The sequence below is a fragment of the Pseudochaenichthys georgianus genome, chromosome 15, assembly GCF_902827115.2.
Source record: "Pseudochaenichthys georgianus chromosome 15, fPseGeo1.2, whole genome shotgun sequence".
Lineage (NCBI taxonomy): Eukaryota > Metazoa > Chordata > Actinopteri > Perciformes > Channichthyidae > Pseudochaenichthys > Pseudochaenichthys georgianus.
This window is the reverse complement of record NC_047517.1, coordinates 25,136,771-25,161,043: the sequence shown is the minus strand read 5'-3', so window position 1 is coordinate 25,161,043 and position 24,273 is coordinate 25,136,771. Positions and strand designations below refer to the sequence as shown.

Genomic DNA, 24,273 nt, shown 5'->3' with positions numbered 1-24,273 from the left:
AGCTACATGCAGAAGATAGAATTGCATTACATAAAGAGAATGATTGTTTTTGGAAAATGTTTATTTGTTGAACATTAAGGCATATATATACAGTCATGTGACTTTTCATCAAAATATAATTTACAAACCTAAACCTCTTTGGTTTTCATTATCAAAATAATATATAAAGGCACATTGGGAGCATTTTGCATTTCAACGGTATTGAGTAACAGATTTCTGTGAGCTTTACAGATGCTAGTTTGTCAGAAAAGTCTCACCGATTAACTACTGATTACACGGGTGAGTTTTTCTTGCAGATCTTTAACCATCATGAGCAGCATAAGCATTCTCAAAAGCTTACTATACAGGAATGTTTATTTTGAAGCTTAACTTGAGTCTTGATTAATAAAAATAATCGATTAAATCGTGGCTAACCACCTATATAACACAACACATATAAACATAACAAATAGTCATAGAACAAATGCCTTAAAAAACAACAGAAGGCAGAAGCAAGCAGAGTTCATTCTGCTGTGAATCAAACAATGCCGCTGGTGTCGTAACGCTTTCCTGAGTGCAAAGTTCAGACCGATCAGTAAATGAGAAGGAGCAAGGACAGAAAGAAGAGTATGACATTGAAAGAAGAGGACGCAAAAACGACAATCAGTCTTAAGGAACATTTGACAAAAGAGATTTTTGTAGTGTTCAAATCCAAACAAGGGCTTTTGTAGAGTTTGCTACCATGCATTAATGTGTAATGAACATGTTTCCTGATAGAGCAACATGAGCAGCACCATCATTTGACAATAACACTTACTTAAAAGAATGCATATGGCAAAACTAGTGTCACATGGTCAAATTTGACTTCAAAGTAATACCTGGTAGACAACTGAAGATCGCTGCTGAATTAAAGAACAGGCCCAGTTCAAGTGCTCTTCAAGAATTTGCTCCACTGCAAATGTAAAAGTAAGAGCTGATTTGGCATGAACCTCGAGGTGATTGAATGTGGAAAATGTTACAAGTAGAGAACAAGACCTCGTGTGAGCGGAGCAGCAACATTACAGCTCTGGTCCAACACCTGCAATAAGCAGTTTGACCAGTAGGGAGAAGCAAGCGATCACAGGTGTGTCTGCTGTTGTGTCTGTAGCAGCGTGCGCAAGCTTTCCACTTCAGCCTTTGTGACAGTATTCATATGCAGTCCTTCTGTGACAGGATGTAAAGCGGTTTGAATACTGGGTTGTGGTTTGATATTTTGATAACGCCTACTAACTGACTATCACTGTAAACCCTCTGCTTGCTCTGGTTTTCCACCAGAGAGCTCAGAGTGTGTTCATTTTAAACTGAGATGTTGAACATTTTCCCAAAAATATAAACAGTAATCCTTACTCTGTATTACAGCGTGTCAGAGAAAGACATTGAATACAAAATTAAATTTGAAAATCTTAAAAAAATATGATTTTGGGGCTCAAATAAAATAAAGAATGCACTAGAAGATACAATTATCAATGATCAATTAGCAGGGAGCCATATCTAAATGTAGCTATATCCGTTTTGGTATTCCTGGCACTCACAAGCATGCTACCTCCTGTCCCTGCTTCTCCACTATAAGCAGTCGACGTGTATAACCATCCTATAGCCGTCATTCATCAGACGTTTACATAAACACAGAGAAACTCAGGGACAAGGTCAGGCCCTGTGTGTTTTAGCACCAATGCCACAGGCAAAGTGATATTTGGCTTATTCTGCTGTAAAGTAACAATGAGGCAGAACGGAGCATCTCAGTAACATTACAAACCCTTCCTTCTTCCCTTTGTCCATAAGGCAGTGACAGTGTGCTGCTTCTCCTTGTTGGGAGTAATGAGATGCAGACCTGCGCTGCTCGGAGCTGGGAACACGTGTGAAGCCGGCTCACTAAACTCAATAAACCCAGTGCTCTGGCTTGAATTAGCTGGTACGTCTTTGGCCTCTGGACACTGTATCTTCTTTCTTTTATGTTCTTTGGTAGAACGGAAGTTGAATACATTTGAGGTTAATTTATCCCAACAGAAAGGGGATGAGAGAACAGTTTAGGTTTTAAGTCGTAACGTTTTGACATAATGAGGTACCAGATGTAATGTTTCTTTTGGGGGTGGTTCGAATAAGGATCCAGGAACAAAGTGGAGTAGCTATTCAAACATCATTTTGTTGATGATGCTCATTTTAAAAAACTATATAGGCAGACATGTAGCGTGGAGTAGGATGTTAATTCTAAGGATTTGTTGACATCAAATGTATTTAAATTGTATAACAAAAGTATTGCTTAATGCAGGATTGACTAAGACATTCTTTTAGACACGGTTTCTTTAAATGTTTTGCATTCATCTATTCTCTCGTGGGAAAGACAAGCACGACCTTGCCGTCACCCTCACACCCCCTTCTCTCTCTCCTCCCTGTCTCTCTGCTGTAACACTGCCAGCTCGGCCGTCCAGCAGCTGTCACCCCTCTACGTAGATAATGAAGGAAGTCACCAGAAGTGAAACTGGTCCAAGGCCACTATTGAGACATGTTTCAATATCTCAGAGGGGAACAGCACATTTTCTTTATCTGATTGATAAAAATACTCTTGTACTTGTCACGTTGGGAGGAAGTCTGGTTTTACACTTGTGCAATGTGCAAAATACAAAGTTCTTGAGACACCGAGCTCTGATGTGAGCACAATACAAGCTTCGCTCCCCACCCCTGGGGCTGAAATAGTAGAATCCACTCTGCCATGAGCGGCACTGGCCTGGTTCATTTCAAAGCTTCAGACGAGCTGGAAATGAATAATTAAACTCATTCAAAGAGTTTGAAAGGATGATACAAGCCACCTGAGCCAGCAGGCTACAGTATGGACATGTTTTCAGGTTGGTGTGGGTGTGAGTGAGGAAAGGGCCCTCCCAGGGGTCCCAGTGCATCCACCTTGTGTTCTCTCCCAGCAGGTCCCAGGGTCCCTCGAGCCAGCACCACCATGGTATCTGATGACATGCCGGCAAACTCAAAGGCAAAAGTCCCGTAAAACAGCATGATGATGACGCAGAACAACCATTCAAAGATGGCCGACGCGTGTTGAAGGACGAAGCTCTCCTGACAGAAAAACACGCCACCTGAGAACACGGTTAAGGTCAACAACAGCAGAGCGGTGAGAAGACATGTAGTCAATGTGCAGACAGGCTGACATTTATCAGATTCAAACTCCTTGTTTCAACTTTCAGTAGGGCTGCATCAGACGCTTGTATCGGACCACCACCTGATTTCGTTTTCACAAATCAACACTACCCCTTACACTCAAATACATATTTGTTCTATATAATATTTTAGAGCAATTGTGTGTTATTAAATAGTTTAGTTTTAAATATTTTTTACAGAATATGGAAGTTTTCACATTTTTCCTCTTGACTGTACAATATTGTCACTAGCCATCATTTGTATTTATCTTATCCTATGATTCATTATCCACGTCGACTGCTTCTATACATCCACATTGGAAAGCCTGAAGAGCTGCAATGCATTTTGGGTGCAGTTGGGTATGTCCCGTAGGCTCCAATTGCATTTTTTGATTTTCTTGTTTATGTAGTATACATTCCTGTAATTCTTTTATATAATCCACATGCTGTGCCCACTTTATATACTCAGTATCATCGTACTTACTAAGATAGTTAACGTGTGGGCTACCCCTGGTGTAAGGTATATAAGAAATGAACTAATAATATTTCTCAAAATGTCACGTTTTCACAGCCATGACTGTGTTTAAAAGCATGCAGCATAACATATATATTAACATTTGAGTGTACTCACAAAGTAAAGCTGTAAAAGACTTAAAAAAGGCCTATAACAACCTATTTGACATTAAATACCGGACCTGATGTCTGTGACAGTAATAAGCTCTATGCTAAAGCGCTATACGGCCTTGAAGGCTGCCATCTGTCAGTGGCTGGAGGATACTGAGCACCAAGGCTACGAAGGCCAGCAGGGTCATGCAGAGCCGCAGGTGGGCCACGTTGTACTCCCCCTGGGTCTTGGCCAGTCGGTAAGTCAGAGCTGACTGCACGCACACAAACAGCATGCTGGTGGGGAAGGCGATGCCTGCTCCGACATAGTGGAGAACTTTGGAATTATCCACCTTGGGTAGAAAAGAAAGGAGACAAGAGGAGATAAAACGTGGTTAAATAAAAAATGGGTGGTAAAAAAGTGTATACACAAAGTCTGCAGCTGACATGTAGGAACTATCAGACAGCTTCTGCATCAGGCAGTTGGGTCGGATTATTTATTGTTGTGTAATACTTTCTTTTGTAAGGAGCTCAAAGAAGAATACGTGGAAACGAGAGCATGCTTTAAAGTAAGCGCTAGCGGGTAGCGACTCAACAAAATGCCTCCTTTCCCCTACTGGTCACAAGAACGATGAGAAAACACACACACACACACACACACACACACACACACACACACACACACACACACACACACACACACACACACACACACACACACACACACACACACACACACACACACACACACACACACACACACACACACACACACACACACACACACACACACACACACACACACACACACACACACACACACACACACACACACACACACACACACACACACACACACACACACACACACACACACACACACACACACACACACACACACACACACACACACACACACACACACACTATCGGCCGATATTCACTCTTAATAGTTTGATCGGTGCTCTCTATAAAGGCCGATCAGGAGAGCTGGATCTGATCGATATGGACATAAACGCGAGTGAAGTGTAACCGGAGCGAGAGAGAGATCAGATCAGCTGCTGAGTCTGACCGAGACACGCAGCTCTGCAGGATCACCTGAAGCCCCGCCCTCTGTTTAGCGAGCTGTCAGGAGAGAGAGAGGGAGGGAGAGGATCCGTTTCTCCCGTGTTATTATTCAAAGTTGATGTAAACTTCTGAATAATGTACGTTATCTACTACAAGTAGTTTGTTTGAATGTAATAATTATGTTGTTTGTGGAATCATTTATTGAAAAATGAATCTGAATTTTTCGATCTGTTACGATTATAAACTGAAGCAATATAAAAATGAGACCCGTGAACTGAGTTTTAAACTGAAGCATATCTGCTCATAGTCCGGTAATTACCTGCTAATGGAAACTCTGCTACACAACTATTATTATTATTGAAATATGACCGGTAAGTTTCAAATTAGTCCGGTAAAATAAATTCTGCCCGGACATTTGACCGGCGAGAAAACGTAATTCAGCCAAATGACAGGTTTTTTTTGGCTGATGATGAATCGGTAAATACTGGGGAGTACATACTGAACATTCCTGTGCAGTAGGCTAATCCTTGAAAGTAAGTTATCCATACAATCAATATGAAAAAAGCGCACACACCATTAGTCTTATTTTTACAGGAGTGGAATATAAATCACAGCAAGCTCTTTCACACATTTTTCCACATGCCTTTGCTCAAACAGCAGTTTATTGTTTTAGCTTTCATACTAAAGTGGCCGTCACAAAATCCTATTTTTTCAACTGCATCACCATCTCCATTTACAGGAACTACATCAAACTGGCACTGCAGGGTCTGAGTGTGCTGCCAACCTGTTACTCACTGTACACAGTAATGGAAAAACACACACATGCAATAACAACCATATGCTCCGTTCTCCTTCTGGCAACTTCTGGTTTTAACTCACGTTTTGTTTTTTGCAGAATGTTTCCTTTTCAGATGTTTAATATATCAAACAACTTTATTCTCAAGAATATAACCAGCAGATTAGGCATAGACACACAGTATATTTAAATAATCCAACACTCCTCAGGGGTTTGTACGGCTTGTGTGCTGCCCATAGGTGCTGCCTGGTGTCACAGATGATATCACTAATCGTAGTCATTACCTGATGGCTTAATGAGCCGTCGCGGCATCAAAGTAAACCTTTGCTGTTCTTTTGTATGGGGGGTTTTCACACTTTAGTATGCTCTCAATATGGCAACATTTGTTCATGGGAAACTACACATCTCTGAGCATCTGCCTTCATCCGTCACTGCTGAAACCTACTGCAGCTATCAGTCACCAGAGTTTGCCCGGTTCTGTCATTTTGTTAAAGTATTGGTACCACATTGATCCTGTCAATATAAAAAATCAATAGACATATGATCATCTAAGTGTGTGTGTGTGTGTGTGTGTGTGTGTGTGTGTGTGTGTGTGTGTGTGTGTGTGTGTGTGTGTGTGTGTGTGTGTGTGTGTGTGTGTGTGTGTGTGTGTGTGTGTGTGTGTGTGTGTGTGTGTGTGTGTGTGTGTGTGTGACTGTAATGTAATACAGAGCGTGTGCAGGATAATCAGAGGTGTGAGAATGCAGTACATGTGGGAACAAGCCCAACAGACATCCAGCTCTCTGCCAGTGTCAGTTTTCATTTTCTGGAAATTGAACCAAAAGTGAAACTCTGTTGACTTGACCGTTGAAAACACACCTGCTGAACCAAACGGCTGCCAACATCTGTAACAGAGATTTCACAACCACATATTACAAAAGCTATTCAAGCAGACGGACAAAAAGGAGGTCCTGAATAAATGCCTATATGACATTTATATCTATAATCACCAGAGACATATTCATGCACATAATAACATATGCTTCCAAATGTTAGCCATGATTCCTTGGACATTGTTTCTAATACTTTACACAACTATCAGTGCTTTTCAAAAATCTATATTTCTTAAACGGACCGCACTCCTTTAGGATGCAGTTGAACGGCACCGACAGTCAGCATCATCTGTACGTCATCTTCCTCTCTCTCCTCCTCCTGACTGCAGCTCATGAACTAGCCGCGTCCCTCTCGTGGACCTCTGTCTGGCAGCGATGTGCTTTTCCATCATCTAGTTATGTGCTTCTCTGCCCAAACCATCACCTGACAGGAAAAGCCCCAGTGGCCGCACCACATCTGCTCTGCCAAAGCCTTTACGTAACCCACAGCTACATGAAGTCGTTGCCACCGCTCAACATGATGCCACGTGTTGTGTTTCTGCTACTTTCTCTCCCTTTTCTCTGTTGGGTTCATCAGATTGTGGCTGCTGTTCTCTCCTCTGACTCTCCAATGTTTGCCAGGGGATGCCGTGTCATTGTTCTTTTGAGCCTGGGCTTGATTTTGCCAACAGAATTCTGTTGTCATGTGGTTTAAAAAGTGTATTCATCTTCAATGACATCTCTATTTCCATCCCACTGGAATGCCTCCACTATAAGCGATGTGATGTCTGTGAGCGAGGCCTGTGATTGGTTACAGAGGGCCTCAGCCTCACACACCCTGTCTGCCCTGCTCCTCTCCATGCATGGCCAGACCTGATGACTCACTTCCCCCTGGCTCTTCCCGTATAATTCCTCCCAGCTCTGCAGAGCGGAGGCCCCAAAGGAGAAGCGGGAAGAAGGTGAAGACGACCTTTGAGCATTCTCAAACAAACTACCACTGCAAACCTCTCACACACACCTCTAAGGCTATTGTTTGTCTCCATCTTCCTCAGGACACAGTGGCCTCCAGACAAACATTGTTTAACTACTGTAAGATGTCATATCATCCATAGACAACATTTAGTTAAGAGTGCTTCTGCCACACCTTACAAACAGCATGAGCTCAGTCTGATCATAAAGAGACACAGAGTTGCCCCTATAGATTTTTTAACTAGTGATTCATTTACAGATTCAACGGTTAATCTTTAAGTCTATAAAATGTCAGAGATATATACAATAACAATGACATCGGATACAGACAAGGAACATTTATTCTGCTTTATACTGAGGAATGTTTTCATTCAAAAACAGGAACTTTAACAGTGAATTTCTTTCAGAACTGGTATGCCTTTTGGCAATTCAAAAGGCCCACATGTGTTGGTAACCTGTTTGCTCCCTTCTCGTATCTCTCCCACATTATTTACCTTAAACAGTGAACTATTTAACAGTCTTTTCCAATTTGAAGGACAAAACCTGAATGTTAACAACATTCAAAGACGTATCCAGCCTTTAATCAAAAAATAAAACCGTGTCTGTTTTATCTCTGAGCCTCCCCTCCCAAACTTACACAAATACCAAGGATGTCTCATCAAAGCTACTTGTAGTCTGGGCATCGAGCCAGTGCTCCAAATATTTAAACTTCATGAAATTCTTTTCCAAAGAACAAATATCTACAGGAGAGGAATTCAAGTCAGTTTTCCTCACTTTAACTACCGGAGAGAGCAGTAGAACTTTAGAAACACCTGAATGTACATCTAATCTTAGATACAAGTTGTTTTTGTGTGTGTATCTGTGTATGCGTGCACGTGATAAAGAGGGGACGAGGAATAGTGTCATTTGAGGAAGATTAAAGCAAATTAAACAAGCTGAGTCATGGTCCATGGACACAGGCCTGAATGTCATTGAGAAATAATTCAGACATTTCAATGACAGGCTGTTTTCTTCTGGGCTGCAAACTAACGGTTACTTTGTGTTGACAATAATTCTGCCATGTGCAATGAAAGATAGCCATCATAATATTCTTAAAACCAAGGTCACCACATGTGACAAAGCAAAACAACAAAAAAGTCACCTTAAAAGGATGTAAAAACCACCTAAAGCACAAATCTTAACACTTTGCTGTCACAGTCAGGGTCTTTAACTTTCTAATCAACTCTGACTCACATTTTGAGAGTCATTTTACTAATCTATATTTCCCTTGTGGCATCATATTACTTTCCTGTTATTTCATCTTTTCATCATTTTCTATATTTGGAATTGCATGTTATGTCTGTGTGATGAAGGTAAACTGGACCCTCGTACCTGGAAGTTGCCCACCATCATGAGTCCAGCGGCACAGATCCAGCCTGTGGAGAGACTCGCCGTGTTGAGAACACAATTTTGGTGCTTCTCAATGACGTGGGCGTAGCGGAGCAGCACGATCACCATAACTACAGAAGAGAAACAAAACGAGACAAAAACAAGATGAGTCAGTGATGGGTGGATCTGAGGAATTATACAGGTTACTACATAAATCACGACACTAGTAGAACAGTGAACCGCTGTGAGGGAGGGATACCAGGTTATGCTGTTTCTGGAAAAGTCCGCTACACACTGTTGGTATCGTGCGTTATTATTTCACCGTGCCTGGCTACAATTTATTTCAAACACTAGCACATTAGCCAAAAAACACAAGACTTGCTTGGGAGCTGATTAAAAAGACAGGAAATGGCGGGAAAGTGAGAATGCTAAATAGGTGGGGGTTGGTCTAAATCTTGCATGAGATTAAAAGAAGAGGGGAAACGAAGTACAGTGTATGGGACAGATGACTGCGGATGTGCTAATGGGCTGTGACTGGGGGTATTGTTGGTGCACGGAGGAGCTGACCCCCGCTTGGTGTCTCTTTGTTAGCTCCTCACGGATGGTGCTTCACGAGGGCTGACTGGACTTGGTGAAAGCGGGGCAAAGGGGGCGAGGGGAAAAGACGAGGCCGAGACATTCAGAGGGGGACAGGGAGCCCCTCGTGTCTTGACCTGACGCTCATATATTTTCTTGGAGACTAAACTGTTGTTTTAAATCTGTCAGCATCGGTGTGAGAGACGGGCTCCAAGACGTTCTGTGCTGCCAAATGAGAATAAAATGGAAACCGTGGTCACAGAGAGGGAAAAAAACGTCAGTGCAGGATTTAACAATGTCAAGCTTTGTCTCCACGAGTCAGGGTTTGGATACACTGTGGCCCGTTGGGCTCTAAGCCAACGTCTCTTTGTGGGCATAACGGTCACATAGTAAAACGAGAGATTTCAAGAAGTTGAGTAATATCCTGTTTGTACAAAGTGTGAAAACGGCACGACATTCTTCTACAAACTGCCAAGAAAGTACAATGAGTATACTTTATGATATTTTGGAATATAGGATTAATTGTAATCCAACAGTCATTTTAGCTAGTATGTGTGTTTTTCACAGTAAATGAAAATAATCCCATTATATTAATGTATTTATTGGGCAAAACAGATACAAAATGTTACATACAATGCAACAGATGGAATGTTTATGTGTATCTGGTGCCACAGTATTACCAATAATTATATTATGTTATACAAATGTATAACAATGTTATGTTTGTTCAGATCCTCAAGCCTCAGCTTTTGCGTGAGTGCTGTTGTTTGTTTTCCCTCTGCACTAAGAATCTTCTTGGCAGAGTGATTTAAGATACAATCATGGAAAAACACACAGCAGTGTCTCCAGGCTCGGAAACAATGTAGTCTGTTTTTTTCCTACTCGTTTTTTTTATGTAGAAAACAATGTAGCGCTGAAGGGACAAGAAAGTACACAGTTTATTTACAGCTTCTTCGTCCAATTGCTGCAGGCTGGTTGGCTGTGGATGTTCTCTATTGAAACAAAGGAGTTATCATTACAAATGAGCGTGCTTGAACTGGCTGGCATCAAGTCGTAAACTGATGTAAGCTCGGCCTGAAGGTTAAAGGCATGGACATGTTCCCATTACTCTATGGAGAAATCCTTCATGCTTAGGCTTTATTTGTGCTCTGTAACCTTTGAGGCACATTCTGTTTTCTGGAATAACTTTTGGAGGATGCATGTCGTGATGATGAGTCACAGCATAAAGGTTACATGTCTGAGGAGTTAGCAGCATGGCTGACCCCCACCTGGCATCAGACAGTTAGGACAAGCTGCTGTGATACAATTTTACACTGCCTTTCTACCTTACCAGACACAGCACTATATCATTCGACTCCAATCATCCATTCACATACATCTTAATGATGGTGGCAAAGCTATCATGCAAGCTGCTGGCCTCGTGCCTTGATCAAAGAAACGTGTGGACTATATTTAGATGTAGGCAATTTGATTGTGTTGTCAACAGAAGGAAACAGTTTACATATTGCCATTGCAAAGCTTTGATCTCCTTCCACACAGACGCCCACTCCTTTTCTCTGAACTCAGGAAGCTCAGAGGGGAAAAGCTTGGCTCAAACCCACCAATGCTACTCTTCCGTGGAAGTCACCTCTCAACAACGTGGACTTACGGTAACTGATGCACAACCCTGCTGCCACAAACACAGACTGGCTTATGCAATCGCACATAGACGTTAGCAAACGGTGCCAGTGCATATTCCCACTAAAGTCCCATCAGCCACACCACACCTCGCAGTTAAATAAACCCTGCTGTCCCCTCAAGTAGATATGGTTCAACCCAAACAAACGGCTGCATTCTCTCCCACAGGAGCACGCTGAGAAAGAAAACATGCATTGTCTTTGAAACAGAGTGTGTACACTGGCCAGGAGGTGGGAACTGCCTGGAATAAAAACGAGAAGTATAATTATGAGGCAATGTGCAGTTCACGGAGTGCAAGATATCCCAGATAAAAGTGAACCTCTGAGCCGACTGTAGCAGGCACAAAGCGAGACATAAATCAATAGGCTAAGAAGCTAAACACGAGTTATTTACAATAGCCTCTTGTATAGCCACATGCCACGACTGCTTAGCCCGCTTTTGTAGAGCCTTAATAACTTTCTTTACAACAGGTATTAACATGGTATTAACACACGCCGAGATCAGACTCACTTGACAGTAAAGAAAATGTTTAATAATCCCAAGGAAGCCCTCATTTTTGTAGCTGTATTTACAGTTAATTCCTATGTTTTCTTCTATTTTTGGTTTTAGATTTGAACCTTTGTATAATCAACAGTGTTTCCCACAGATCTGAAATATACTTGGGGGGGGGGGGGTTGAGGTGACATGCAACAACATTAACCTTTCCGTTGGTCGCTTGTTAGCAGACCCTTCACGCGATGGCAGAGCGAACAGGTACAGGCAGGTACTATCCACAAATAACCATATGGACATGGGTTACTATTTATAAAAAAAAAAAAGGTAAATGTATTTAGGAAACTTTCAATGTGATTTTAAGTGGGGGTGGGCCTCAAATCCTCTAGGGGGGCATGCCAGTCCCCCCCCCGGTAAGGTTTTTATTTTTTATTTTGGAGTTAAATGCATCAATCTGATGCACTTTGAGGGGGAAATAAAGAGACTAGATCTATGAAAACACCTATATGAAACAGAACTGTATACATTTCAATAATCATAAAATCATGGCCATAACCAATAACATACCATTTCCAATATGAAAAAAACACTGAAACTTGTTTATTTATTTATTTTTGGTTCATTTAGTTGTGCGTGTGTCTGTGCTCCTGAATCAGCCTCTCCTGTCTCCCTCCTCTCCCCCTGCTCCTCTTTGAGGCAGCAGCAAAGACTAGTTTTAGCTCTCAACAAGTTTTAAAAGTGTATCTTACCTTTTTTCACCTAGTTAACTTTTTATTTTGTATTCATGCATATTTTACTAATCACTACCCTCTCAAATGGAAATATGTGTTTACATAAATGGTGACCAAACCGTTTGAGACCCACTGAGAACTTAGACTAAGTTAACTATCTAAACACTCAGAGTCCTTTACCTCACCTGAGCTGAGGTTATCCCGAGCTTGAATGACACACAGAGACCAATCAAGGGCTTTGATTTATGATCTGTATGACAGTGGCCATGTCGGCAGGCCACATCATGTGGACAGCCAGTCACCCTGTGTGAGGCAGGCCACTTAACAGGCCAGGCCATCGGGAAACCCCCCGGTCCTCCCGATGGCCAGTCCGGGACTGGGTACAGGAGGCGTAGAGCGAGGGATAAGTGTCCACAAGTTAATCGATCACAGATGGCGTCGTGGTCACGGACTAATAAAAAAAATTAATAATAATTATATTAAAAATATATATATATACTTGGGCGGCCGTTAAAGGTGGGGTAGGTAAGTTTCAGAAACCGGCTCGAGATACACTTTTTGTTATATTCCATGGAATGCTCTTAACATCCCGATAGCAATGAATATCTGAAGTGCTTTGACAAAAAAATCCATAAAAAAAAATGTCATCTGTAGAAGCCGTAATACTGTAAAAAGTACAACCAATCCGTTTAGCCGGGTCAGCCTTCCATCGGGGCACAAAGTCTCGTGCCCTCATTGGTCATGTGCGCGTTCGTGTGTGTTGGAGGAGGGGCTCTATAAGGAAGTGGCAGATTTTCTCCGGCTGTGTATTTTCAAATTCTAGCGATCTCGAGCCGGTTTCTCAAACTTACCTACCCCACCTTTAATATACCTGGGCGGCCCGCCCAAGTAAAGTATAGTCTATGTGTGGGAAACCCTGATCAACATTATTTTAATCAGTTTTAGACATTTGCCTGCTGGTGTGGGACTGGATGAAAACAGCAGGACCAAAGTAGGGTAAATTATTACATTTTAAATAATATACAGTGCTTTTTTGTTAAGTATACCTGTATAATTCAATGTAAATAAAGAGATGTTTTAAAGACATGTTTTTTCTGCCGCCCAAAAACTCAAACCATTGTTTATATAACAATACAATGCCTTCACATAACACAAAGATATATAGTTCTCAAAAGTAGCCGTGATGTTACTGTCAGAAACTGAGTATCATAAAACTGATGGATGGGGGAACAAATGTGCTCAAATACTGATTTAAAGGATATGTCGCAACCTACAGTACATGTCCAGCAAAAAAGGACGGATCTTATTTCTAGGTGCAACAACAGGTGCACTTTAAAGTTAAACTTTTTCTACTTCAGAACGAGACTGATGGATCAGTTACGCTGATATATCATGGCAGATTTGTCACATCTTAAATAACAAATAAGTAACAATGGTGTCACCATGACATAGTACTTCCAGACTTCTCTTTTTTAAAGCACACCATTTATAGCTCTGAGCTGAACACACTTACTAAGAACAGAATTGCACTTAAATCAATTCAGAGTTAACATTAAAGACAGGAAATATACAATATTGTGTTGTTTTTGTTAAGCTTTATGCACTGAAATGCCAAATTGTTCGTCAGATACATTAAAGTGGACCTATCATGCTATATTTGAAAAATATATTGTAGGGCCATACCTATATAAAACATGTCTGTGAAGTTTTTTTTTTCAAAATACCAAACAGATCACCCATTGTAGCCATGCCTCATACTGCTCAAACCCCTCTTTTGCAGCCCTGTTAGAGTAATGCAGATATTGGGTCTTTAGCTTGAAAAAAATTAATAAGAGGAGGCGCAGCTAATGCCTGATCAGAATTCTACGGGAGATAAAGTTAAATTCGGTTGTGATAAAACGCCATCCTGTTTAAACCACGTCAAGGATTATTTCTGAAATAGTATGGAGCTCAAATGCTTTTTCTCTTGCAGGTTTATCACAAGGTGAGTTCCTTTTTTTATTTCCTGCTTTTTAAACACATGTGCTTCAGTACAGGTTAGCTCTGAGTGTGAGCGAGGCTTGCTAATGTAAACAAAGACGTCCAAAACACATCAGGCATTGTTTCTGATAGCAACTTTCTGTGGGTCCGCCGACGTCACCACGGATGGACACGTCAGTTCGGACGGAAATCTGTATCCACTCGTTGTATACCCGTTTTTAAAAGATTTGGATACGGAAGAAAAGAGAGGGTTTTATTTTCTGACGCTGCGTGAGTTCCCCGACGCACCGGGAACACATATTTATGTATAAAAGACATCAAAGTGCATTTTGCATGATAGGTCCCCTTTAAGTCGCCACCTAACTTTTCTAAATCGATTTTCTACATTTTTGTATACTTAACAGCATTATCATATCACATTACATTTCATTTAGCTCACGCTTTTAACCGTGCAACTTATAGAGGAATCAACTATGAATAACTTAAAACAGCAATAATCTTGCAATAAGACAAACCATTTTAAGTGCTAGAGCATTAGCTTCAAATAAGCAACACCAAGTGCTGGATACGGAAATTAAATTTTCTGTTTTTCACAGTGCAGTGCTTAGCCTACCTGTCTTTCTCTTACACAAACACCTTTATGTGCACAGGGGCGACCTGCTGTGGTTCAGGGGTCATGGGTCAATGTGAGACTTTCACTGCTGCCTGAGCAGGCCTTCACACTGAGCTGCAACCATCTGCTGCCTGGATCTCTCACGCACAGTCTCACTCTATATAAACACACACATACACAGAGAAAGGCTCCCCTATTCTTGTCACAGCCAAAGAGCATAGCTGTAATTAAGATGTCAAAAACACACAGCATACAGCTTATTTTGAGGATCATGGTCTCATCATGAGTCTTTCTCCGCTTGCCTTTCAGAAGCAACAGTCCACAGCCGGCCGATCACACAGGCCTTAAATAGCTGCTGAAGGCACGGAGGCTCCTGATGAGAAGACAAACTAGGCAAAGGGACCTATCCCCCGGTTTATATAAGTGTATATACACACTGAACATGTCTAAGCCACAGCTGGGAAACATTAACTGGATCAGGATAGTCAGGCAGGCAGTTAACACATGGAACAGCATGTGTCGACTCACAAAAAACATACAGACCTGCACACGGGCGCTCATTCCCTCACTTTCATATCATGCATGTTTACCTTGTCCCTTTGAAAACACACACTCAGCATGTATAAAACATAAAACATTCTGAAGCGTATGTTGTTGTCCTTTTACCTCCCCCTTTATTTAGATATGACAACATGCAAGGTTTTCACAGGCTTTTGGTCAGTGTGGTTATATGTTTTGCACAGGCATTCTTAAAAAGGGAACCAAAACTAATGCTACTCTCAGTCTCAACTTAGGCAAAAATATCCGTTCATAAAAACTACATTTAGTACCAACAAGACAAGAAACTAGTCACTTCTGCAGAACCGATTTATATTTTTACCTTATGAAAGAAAGCGATGCTTCTTATTACTCATGTATCCTATATTTATCTACTTTGGATTGGATATTATATATAGCAATACAACTATCAGTCGATCAACAGAATTTCAATTATTTGATAGTTAATTAATGATTTATGATAACAAATGATGATTGTTCCAGGTTTGAATTGTGAGGATTAGCCAGTTTCCTTTTTATATAATAGTAACCTGAATATGTTTGTGTTTTGCCAGCTTGTCTCAAAAAGCAAGCATTTTGAAGATGACACAGACTTTATTATTAATTATTACATCCCCATTACTGATGGTATGTATCCAAAATTCCAATGTGTAAATAGTTTGTAAAAGCACCAATAGCAAACCCCACAATATGCTTTTTGATGTCAAACATTGTGATATGGGACTTCACTATATTCCCCTGCCTTCATGTATGTATGTAAAATGTTTGTGTGTGCACATGATGCTTACCCATGAATGAGCCTGTGCTGCAGATCAGGCTGAAGAAGCAGCTCTCCGGGGGAAGAGTCCCACATTTACTGCAAGATAAAGTACACAGAAATACATCAGAGGACTGTCAACAACCTACGCACAGTCCACAGCAACAGAACCACTAATTAATCTCCTGTGTTGTGCAATGTTGTCAGATATGTAGTTCTGCCCATGCAACAAAGGAAAAAGGGGGGGTGGTGTGGGGGTGAGGGGCACACTTCCTCATATACCAACATTAAGGCTTTGACTTTTCACCTACTGAATACTCCACTAGGAATGGGAAATGTTTGTAGGAGGGGAAAGCAGAAGACAGTAAACACAGGCCGTCTGTGCCCGAGATCCTGCCTCATGCAAAGCCTCCACACACACACACACACACACACACACACACACACACACACACACACACACACACACACACACACACACACACACACACACACACACACACACACACACACACACACACACACACACACACACACACACACACACACACACACACACACACACACACACACACACACACACACACACACACACACACACACACACACACACACACACACACACACACACACACACACACACACACACACACACACACACAACAATTCTGAGATTCATTTAGAATTTTAATTGAGGATTATGTATATTGTGTCGATTTGATTTGACAGTTCGATTTCCGTCAATTACTGACCTACTCAAACAGCATATGATGTAGCTGAATATATAGTTATAAAACTGGAACATTTGAATCTCTTTCACCTTCCAACTAAATTGCAAATGACAGAACAACAGCAGCACTGCATTGGTGAGGATAATTAGCAACATCTCTGATGTTACGTATAGGTACATAAATAGTTTGAGGCCTACTTAATATTTCCGTTGACATAATCTTGCGCATTGTGTCAAGATGGTGATTTGTTTTGATGGCCTTCTCTAACTATTTGCTCCAGATTTGATAAACAAACCAAAGTATTCAGATTATACAATTGGCCTTTGATGATGAAAGCCCAGTTTGAATAAAAGCTGCACAAAAGAGCGGGAGTGTCTAGATTTCCTCCCAAATGTAAGCCGACGCCTGTGTGTGTGTTTATTTGGTACAGTGCAGACCAATGCTTCACCTCTGAACTGCCACGGTGGCAGGCAGGATACTCAGCCCTGAGTTATCACACACACACACACACACACACACACACACACACACACACACACACACACACACACACACACACACACACACACACACACACACACACACACACACACACACACACACACACACACACACACACACACACACACACACACACACACACACACACACACACACACACACACACACACACACACACACACACACACACACACACACACACACACACACACACACACACACACACACACACACACACACACACACACACACACACACACACACACACACACACACACACACACACACACACACACACACACACACTTTTATCAACAATGTGCCGACAAGGGTCAGGTTAAACAATGGGACAGTGTTCCTGTTTTTTAACTACCAGACAGAAATGAGAAAAAGGAGACAGAAAAGAGACAGATAGAGGTGTGGTTGTGGGTGTGTGAGTGGGTGTGTGAGTGGGAGTCTCACTGACCTTATGAGAGGTACATTGTCTAGCGTGCAGCACAAGGTTGGCCCGCTCTGCAAATACAGATCCTCTTCACATGATTGGTTGTACAACCTGGAACATCAAACATACATGCTCATTTATGCACACAATAAAAAAGGTAATATTTATAAACAAACAGTTGTTGAACAATCACATTTATTTAAGCTTTAGAAATATTAGTACAACTTTATTCCTGCTGTTAAATCACCAATTGCAGACGCATTTCGAATAATTACTATCACATTTGTTCTTAGTAAATTTGGAATAAATAGTTAATCTGTAAAATAATGAAAATGACGAAGAAAAACATGGACCACAACATATCACCAGGTGGCAAGGATTGAGTTTGTGGGATCATCAGTGGTCAAATAAAGCAGCATGCAGTATAATTGATCAACATACCAGTTATCCACAGGGCAGACATGTTGATTGTACAGGGCCATGGCGTACCTGAAATAGAAATAGTATGATTAGCCGGGAAAAAATAAACAATGTTGGTATATTGTAAATCGTCTCAAGTGAGTCAAAGAGTAAAACATTTAGAATAAGGTTCTAATAATACGCAAATAACAGTGGAATCTACGCTGTTGGCTTAGCAACATAGCCCATGACTACACTTTTACTACCACAATGTCATTTGATCATATCCTGCCAGTCTGACCTTCCACTGATTTTGTTAAACCTGTAGGGCCAGACGACCTGACATTCCATTGTTCTTATCTCTCTATCTAGGACTCGGAGGTCAAAAGACTGGTTTGTTTTTCACAACTGGTTTAATAACTGCTGATACCCAACAGTGATGTTTAGTCAGGTCACTGACCCCCGACATCCACTGAGAGGTCAATGGCCAGAAGAGCAAAAGATAGAAACACATATTATTGAAGATATATTGGTATAAGTGTACTTTTGGATCAACGTCATCCTGCATGTTGTGTTTCAAGATGGACATGGACTGGAGGGACGCAAAGGGAAACTCTGGAAGGAAAAGCAATTGTCACCTTATCTCCTCGCTATTTACGAACAGACATGCTGTCAACACTGATAAAAATAATATTTTTAACTGCTAGAAGAAAGATGGGAAGACAGACGGTCAGAGACAGACACAGAGACTATCTATCCAGATTTGTGAAAGCAGTCCTGGTTCAGTAGGAGATTAAATACCAGTTACAAATGTTTCCAGGGTCGATAGTATCCAAATCACTCTTTGAACGACGGAGTGATATCATAAACACGCACACACACCTGCTCCCCAAAAGACACTAACAAGCACAGGCCCTCGTGTCAACACCATAGGCAACACACATAAAGACAAGTAAGACTATATTTATTGGAAGCAAGACCTATTATATGAGTTACAAATGGTGGTGTTTATAATATTCAAATTGATGAGTGAAATTTGAGTGTCAAACTTTAGAGTGCAAGGTCTGACGCTTTAAAATGACTGACTTCAATGTTATAAAAAGATAGTAGCCTACAACACAGATATATAGATTATATTATAGTTGTGGGTACATAACTAGAAATATCAGGTGAAGAAGTCACCACCCCCCATTCCACTACAGCATAGGGTTATAATAGATCTGTTATTTCAGTACTTTATAAATTAATGCATTTTCTTTTACACGTGAAAGCTTATGTTAAGTATTCAATTTGGCATTATTTCACAGTCATCCGCTCTGCACTGAATTACACTACACTATATCTATCATAAAATCCTACACATAAAAAGGTCAAGTTCAACTACAATTATTACTAAAAAAGCCATTAATGGGACTTAATACTAATAGATATCAAGTCCAACCTAAGATAAATAATTACTGGGAGAAAATCAACATGTTGGAGTGTCTATTTGTGGCTTCCTAATCTTCACTGTTTCAGACGCAAGTGTGAGCAAGTGAAAGGCATAATTGAATGAAGATGACATTATTTGTTTGGGTATTGACTAAGGGAAGAGGGAGGCACGAGTGGCATGTGAAAGGTATACAAGCCAGATGCTACTCTTGCATAATGCAGCGAGGAAGCCCACCGCCATCAGGTAGAAGGTTCCAGTGCTCCAATACAATGATACTAACTTACCAAGGGGGAAAGATATAGGGAAAGTAACTGCAGCCTGCTGAAGTGATCACATTTTCCACAACTTCCAAGGAAACTTTTTTTGTTTGGTCAGCTTCCAAATATAAAAACAGCAGCAGGGCCTTTCTGGAACATTTCTAAATAGAGCGGTCTTTTTTAGCACTATGTGAAACTGAACTGGTGCCTTCTGCGCTCGGGGGAGTCTACGTAATAATAGGTTTGTTTACATAATTAGACCTCTATCGAAGCTCAGCCGTGGTAGTAAACTCTAATTGCATGCCTTTGAGCAAAATATAGGTGGAAAAAGCCATGTTGTTTTATTTAGGATAAGGACTTTTACAGAAGGATCTGATGTTGACAGTTCCCATAACACTGTGCAAAAAAACAACATATCAGAAACCACAGGAAAGGGTGTGATGCACAAACTGTGAATTCATTTTAGTAGTAAGCTCCAGTCGCTTCTCTGGCTGTTTGCTGTAGCGCCTAAAATGTACAGTACTATTAAACTAAAGCAAAACTGCTTAACTCCTAACTCAGGAGAAGAATCAAAGATCCTGGGTGGGCAGAAATCTTCTTCTGCCTGCATGGCCTCCAGATGCCGAGTGAAAGTTCTGCTTACGCTCTCTATGACCGCCCTCCAATATTTACCTTACTCCCACCCATTCGCCCACAGTGAAAGATGGAGTTCAAGTTTTATTTATATAGCACATTTATAAACGATTTTTGGTCGAGCCAAAGTGCTGTATATATAATAAAAATAGCCTACAGTAGAGACACTTTACAGCAAATACAACAGCACAGATTGTTCAGAATATCAGTATGAGAAAAATGACACCCTCTATCCTTAGACCCTCACATCGTAGTTACATAACATGCCACATCCTTTGACATTCCTCCGGTCTGGAAAAGGACCCTTGACTGCTCTTAGAAACAAGGCACCATTGTCGAGGTAACGGGAAGGAAACGGGTTTAAAAAGGGACTGGCACTAGGCAGCATTTGGCATCTTAGCTCAGATATTTTACTACCTCAGAAACAATTGTCAAAACAAGAACAAAATGGGCAAAGCTAGCACTGATTTTCACCTGCATGTACTCTAACTTTGTATTTGTCTGACTGTGAAGCAAACAGTCTACAGTCTAAAGCAACATTAGCAGCTCAACCATGTCTTATCTGCAAAGCCCTGCACACCTGAACACACACCTGATTAGACTGTGAAGCAGCCATGTTCACAAACACTAGTAATTGGTCTCAGCTTTGGCATCTGATTAGACTGAAAACTCCCCAAGCAACTCAACATAGACCGCTGCAATCTGGAATTAGGCCATCTGTCCCTCTCCCCTTTGGGGTGTGCATTCCTTCTCCCATAGAAACAGAGCAGAGAGGAGAGAGCTGTCAGCCCAAAACATAGCAAGAAGGTAATCACTCCTTCCTCTCTGCTACATACGCTCAGATACCATACTGCAGACAGACATAGTGCGAACTGCAAGTCTCTCTTTAAAAGAGCGGTGATAATCCCAGATCCTTCCTGGAGAGCGCTAAACATGCAATCGCCATGACTCCCAGGAATTCAGCGTAAATATGCAGTGTTGCTCTCAGAGGCTGAGGTATCAAAAGGTTTTAGACTTAACATAAACAAGATTTATAATTTGTTCTATTAAGGCCTGGGTATCACTGCATGTAGTCTATGTCAAAGATCATTTGTTCAAATATCATTTTAATTGTGGTGATATTCTGTTATTTGTTATGTACACTGATATATTTATTAAGAAAGATATATACAAAAGTCCTATATTTGTATAAAACAAAATTGGCCAATGTGTATGCAGGCAGAACAAGTGTGTGTTAAATCAGGTTTATGGCTCTATTAAGCTATTAAAAAGCTGTATACAGAGTGCGATAGCGGGCCAAATGTGCTTTATTACACCATTGCACATGAATACATTGTATATTGTTCCTCCCTGCAAAAGTGTTATAAATCTGTCAGGGATAAGGTGTTATCTTTGTGCCTGGTTGAATTTAATAAAACCGTGCTACTGGTCAAATGTGTCTCTTTCAAAATCTTGTGGGTTACAATGCAGAATTGAAACTAGTGTTTCTTTTACTTTTGGTAAAACGGTTACTGTATTGGTTTGGCAGAAAGGATTACAAAGCTGTTATATAAGTAAGCGATGTATCATACTTGACGTAAAAGAAACTTGCACTGAGCATCACTCACTACCAAGGCAGCAGAGCATTGAACACACTTTTTCAGTTGCAGCCGACTTGAAAAGGTACTTGGTTGTGTTTGATTTGAGTTTTAGAAACAGATGTTAAGGAAATGTCCTACTTACACAACCCATATCCCAGTGATGGTCAAAACTGGGAGGCTAACGGGCAGTATCATCCAGAGAGACATCTTCCAGCACCTTGAGCAGCCACTTTCTTCTTTTTCCTCTTCGGCCAGCCGAGCAATATCTGCTCAAGTAGTACTAACATTTAACTGAGTGTGGCTGACATCTGCATTGCCACCGACATTGTCTTAAAGATAGAGGATAGTAGATGGACAGGTGTGTCCTTTATGCTGAGGAACGAGAAGAGGGGGAGAAATGAGTAAGGTCAGTACCTTCACCTAATGATTAGAAAGCAATCTTCATCAAGCTCTGCCAGTTAGAGAAATCAGAGCAAGTCTCCCTAGCATTTGTATGTAAAGCATACAGCAATTTAATGTATAAAGACACAAAAGTAGGGCTTTACATCTGTTAACCTGTTTCTGGAGATTTCTTCTAATTGGTGGAGCTGTACAATGTTGTTGTGGACTAAACCTATCTAGGTAGGTTATCCTATTCAAGATTTTAAAAGTTGTTTTTCGGAAGTTTAACTGTATTTGACTGTCTGATTTAATAAAGATGATGGCTTGTCATTCTAATACATTATTGGTGATGTGTAACATTGACTAAATTAGTACACTTTTCCAGGTACATGTGCCTTACTTGAATACCAACATGTATGTTATTTTAATTCTACTTCCCTACAACTAAGAGGAACATATTGAACTAATACAAAAATATTTCCAATAAATGATGATATCCTATAGTTGATTAGGCTGCCCAGTATATATATAGCCTACTACAAACAAATAATGCATTACAAATATAGGATTCTGAGATTAGTCATTATGTGTGTATTTTGTACTTTTGCTATTCTAAGTCAATTTAGTTGTACTTTTACTTGGAAGAAAATCTGTAAATGCAGGACTTTTACCTGCCATTTACCTAAAATGTGGTTTTACTATATTAAACTAATATGTGTAATTAAATGTAATGTTTGGTAAGCTGCATCCCTTCTCATGGCACATGCTAAAAGCTGCTCACCTTCAAGGGTCTAGCAAGCAACAACGACGAACATCAAAAGAAAATCAGTGACTACTCACCTTCTGTCTCAGTGTTCACTAGTACGTTTCTTGCAGCTTTTTGGTAACTTTGAGTACGCCGAACACACCTCTGGAAGCCGAAAAATATTCCACACAGACGGGATGCAATTAAACTTGTTTTATATATTAATCCTGTATTTTCTTTCCCGAACAACTGAATCCCGTTTTCCGTGTTTCGCTTTAAATCGAAGGGGGAGGCTCGCTCTCAGTCGGCTTCGTTGCATCGCCGCCACGAGACACTCCACAGTATCCAGCTGTTAGGCTCCGCCCCCTCAGACCTGCAGTGTGCGCTGCATTTAAATTTGGTGGCGCATCAGGTGGGCGGGTCTAGGGCAAAATAACCAGTTTCAATAAATAGTTTGTCCTATTTTCAGTGATGGAAGAAGTGCTCAGATGTTCTACTTAATAAAAGCAGCAATACTTAAATGGAAATGCTCAGGTAAAGTACAAGTACCTACAAATTGTACTTTACTGCAGTAAATCAATGTACGTAGACCACTGCATATTTTACAGTATGATTATGCTTTTCAAGATAAACCTAATAACTGTGTTACCACCATTAGTGTTATACCCTGTGGAGGTCATCATGAGCACTTCTAATTATTTTAGGGAAATGTTTCTTTTATGAGAAAACTACCACTGTATTGCATATCTAAAGTAGTCCTATATAAAAACAAACAAAACACCTCATTATTATAACAGTCATTATGGAAAACGAATTAATTGTTGTTGTATCATACATGTACTACTTCAATTAGTAGTTGATCGTATGGGTCGTTTGATTCTCTCAGCCAAAAGACTCAAAGATGCAGGTCACACCTGTAGAGACGAAACGTGTTTCTGCTGCCCCCTGGAGCTTCAACCATGGTATGTATAT

At 40.8% G+C, this 24,273-nt stretch overlaps 1 protein-coding gene across 1 annotated transcript; it reads right to left on the bottom strand.

Moving 5' to 3' along the window:
• Positions 1 to 43: 43 nt before the first annotated feature.
• Positions 44 to 23,653, bottom strand: LOC117459848 (transmembrane protein 150A). Its single transcript, XM_034100998.1, has 8 exons — positions 23,397 to 23,653; positions 22,318 to 22,547; positions 18,316 to 18,363; positions 17,899 to 17,985; positions 16,232 to 16,299; positions 8,820 to 8,947; positions 3,940 to 4,117; positions 44 to 3,101 (listed from the first exon to the last, which is right to left on the bottom strand). Exons 2-8 carry the CDS (start codon positions 22,380 to 22,382, stop codon positions 2,839 to 2,841), a joined length of 837 nt encoding a protein of 278 aa, XP_033956889.1. The 5' UTR covers positions 22,383 to 22,547; positions 23,397 to 23,653; the 3' UTR covers positions 44 to 2,838.
• Between the last annotated feature and the right edge of the window lie 620 nt (positions 23,654 to 24,273).

Coding starts and splice junctions, on each gene's coding strand:
- LOC117459848 (XM_034100998.1), bottom strand. CDS start 22,382: ATGTCTCTCTGGATGATACTGCCCGTTAGCCTCCCAGTTTTGACCATC. Junction 17,986..18,315: donor GTCTGCCCTGTGGATAACTG/GTATGTTGATCA, acceptor TTGATGTTCCAG/GTTGTACAACCAATCATGTG. Junction 8,948..16,231: donor CAGCACAGGCTCATTCATGG/GTAAGCATCATG, acceptor TCTCTTCTGTAG/TTATGGTGATCGTGCTGCTC.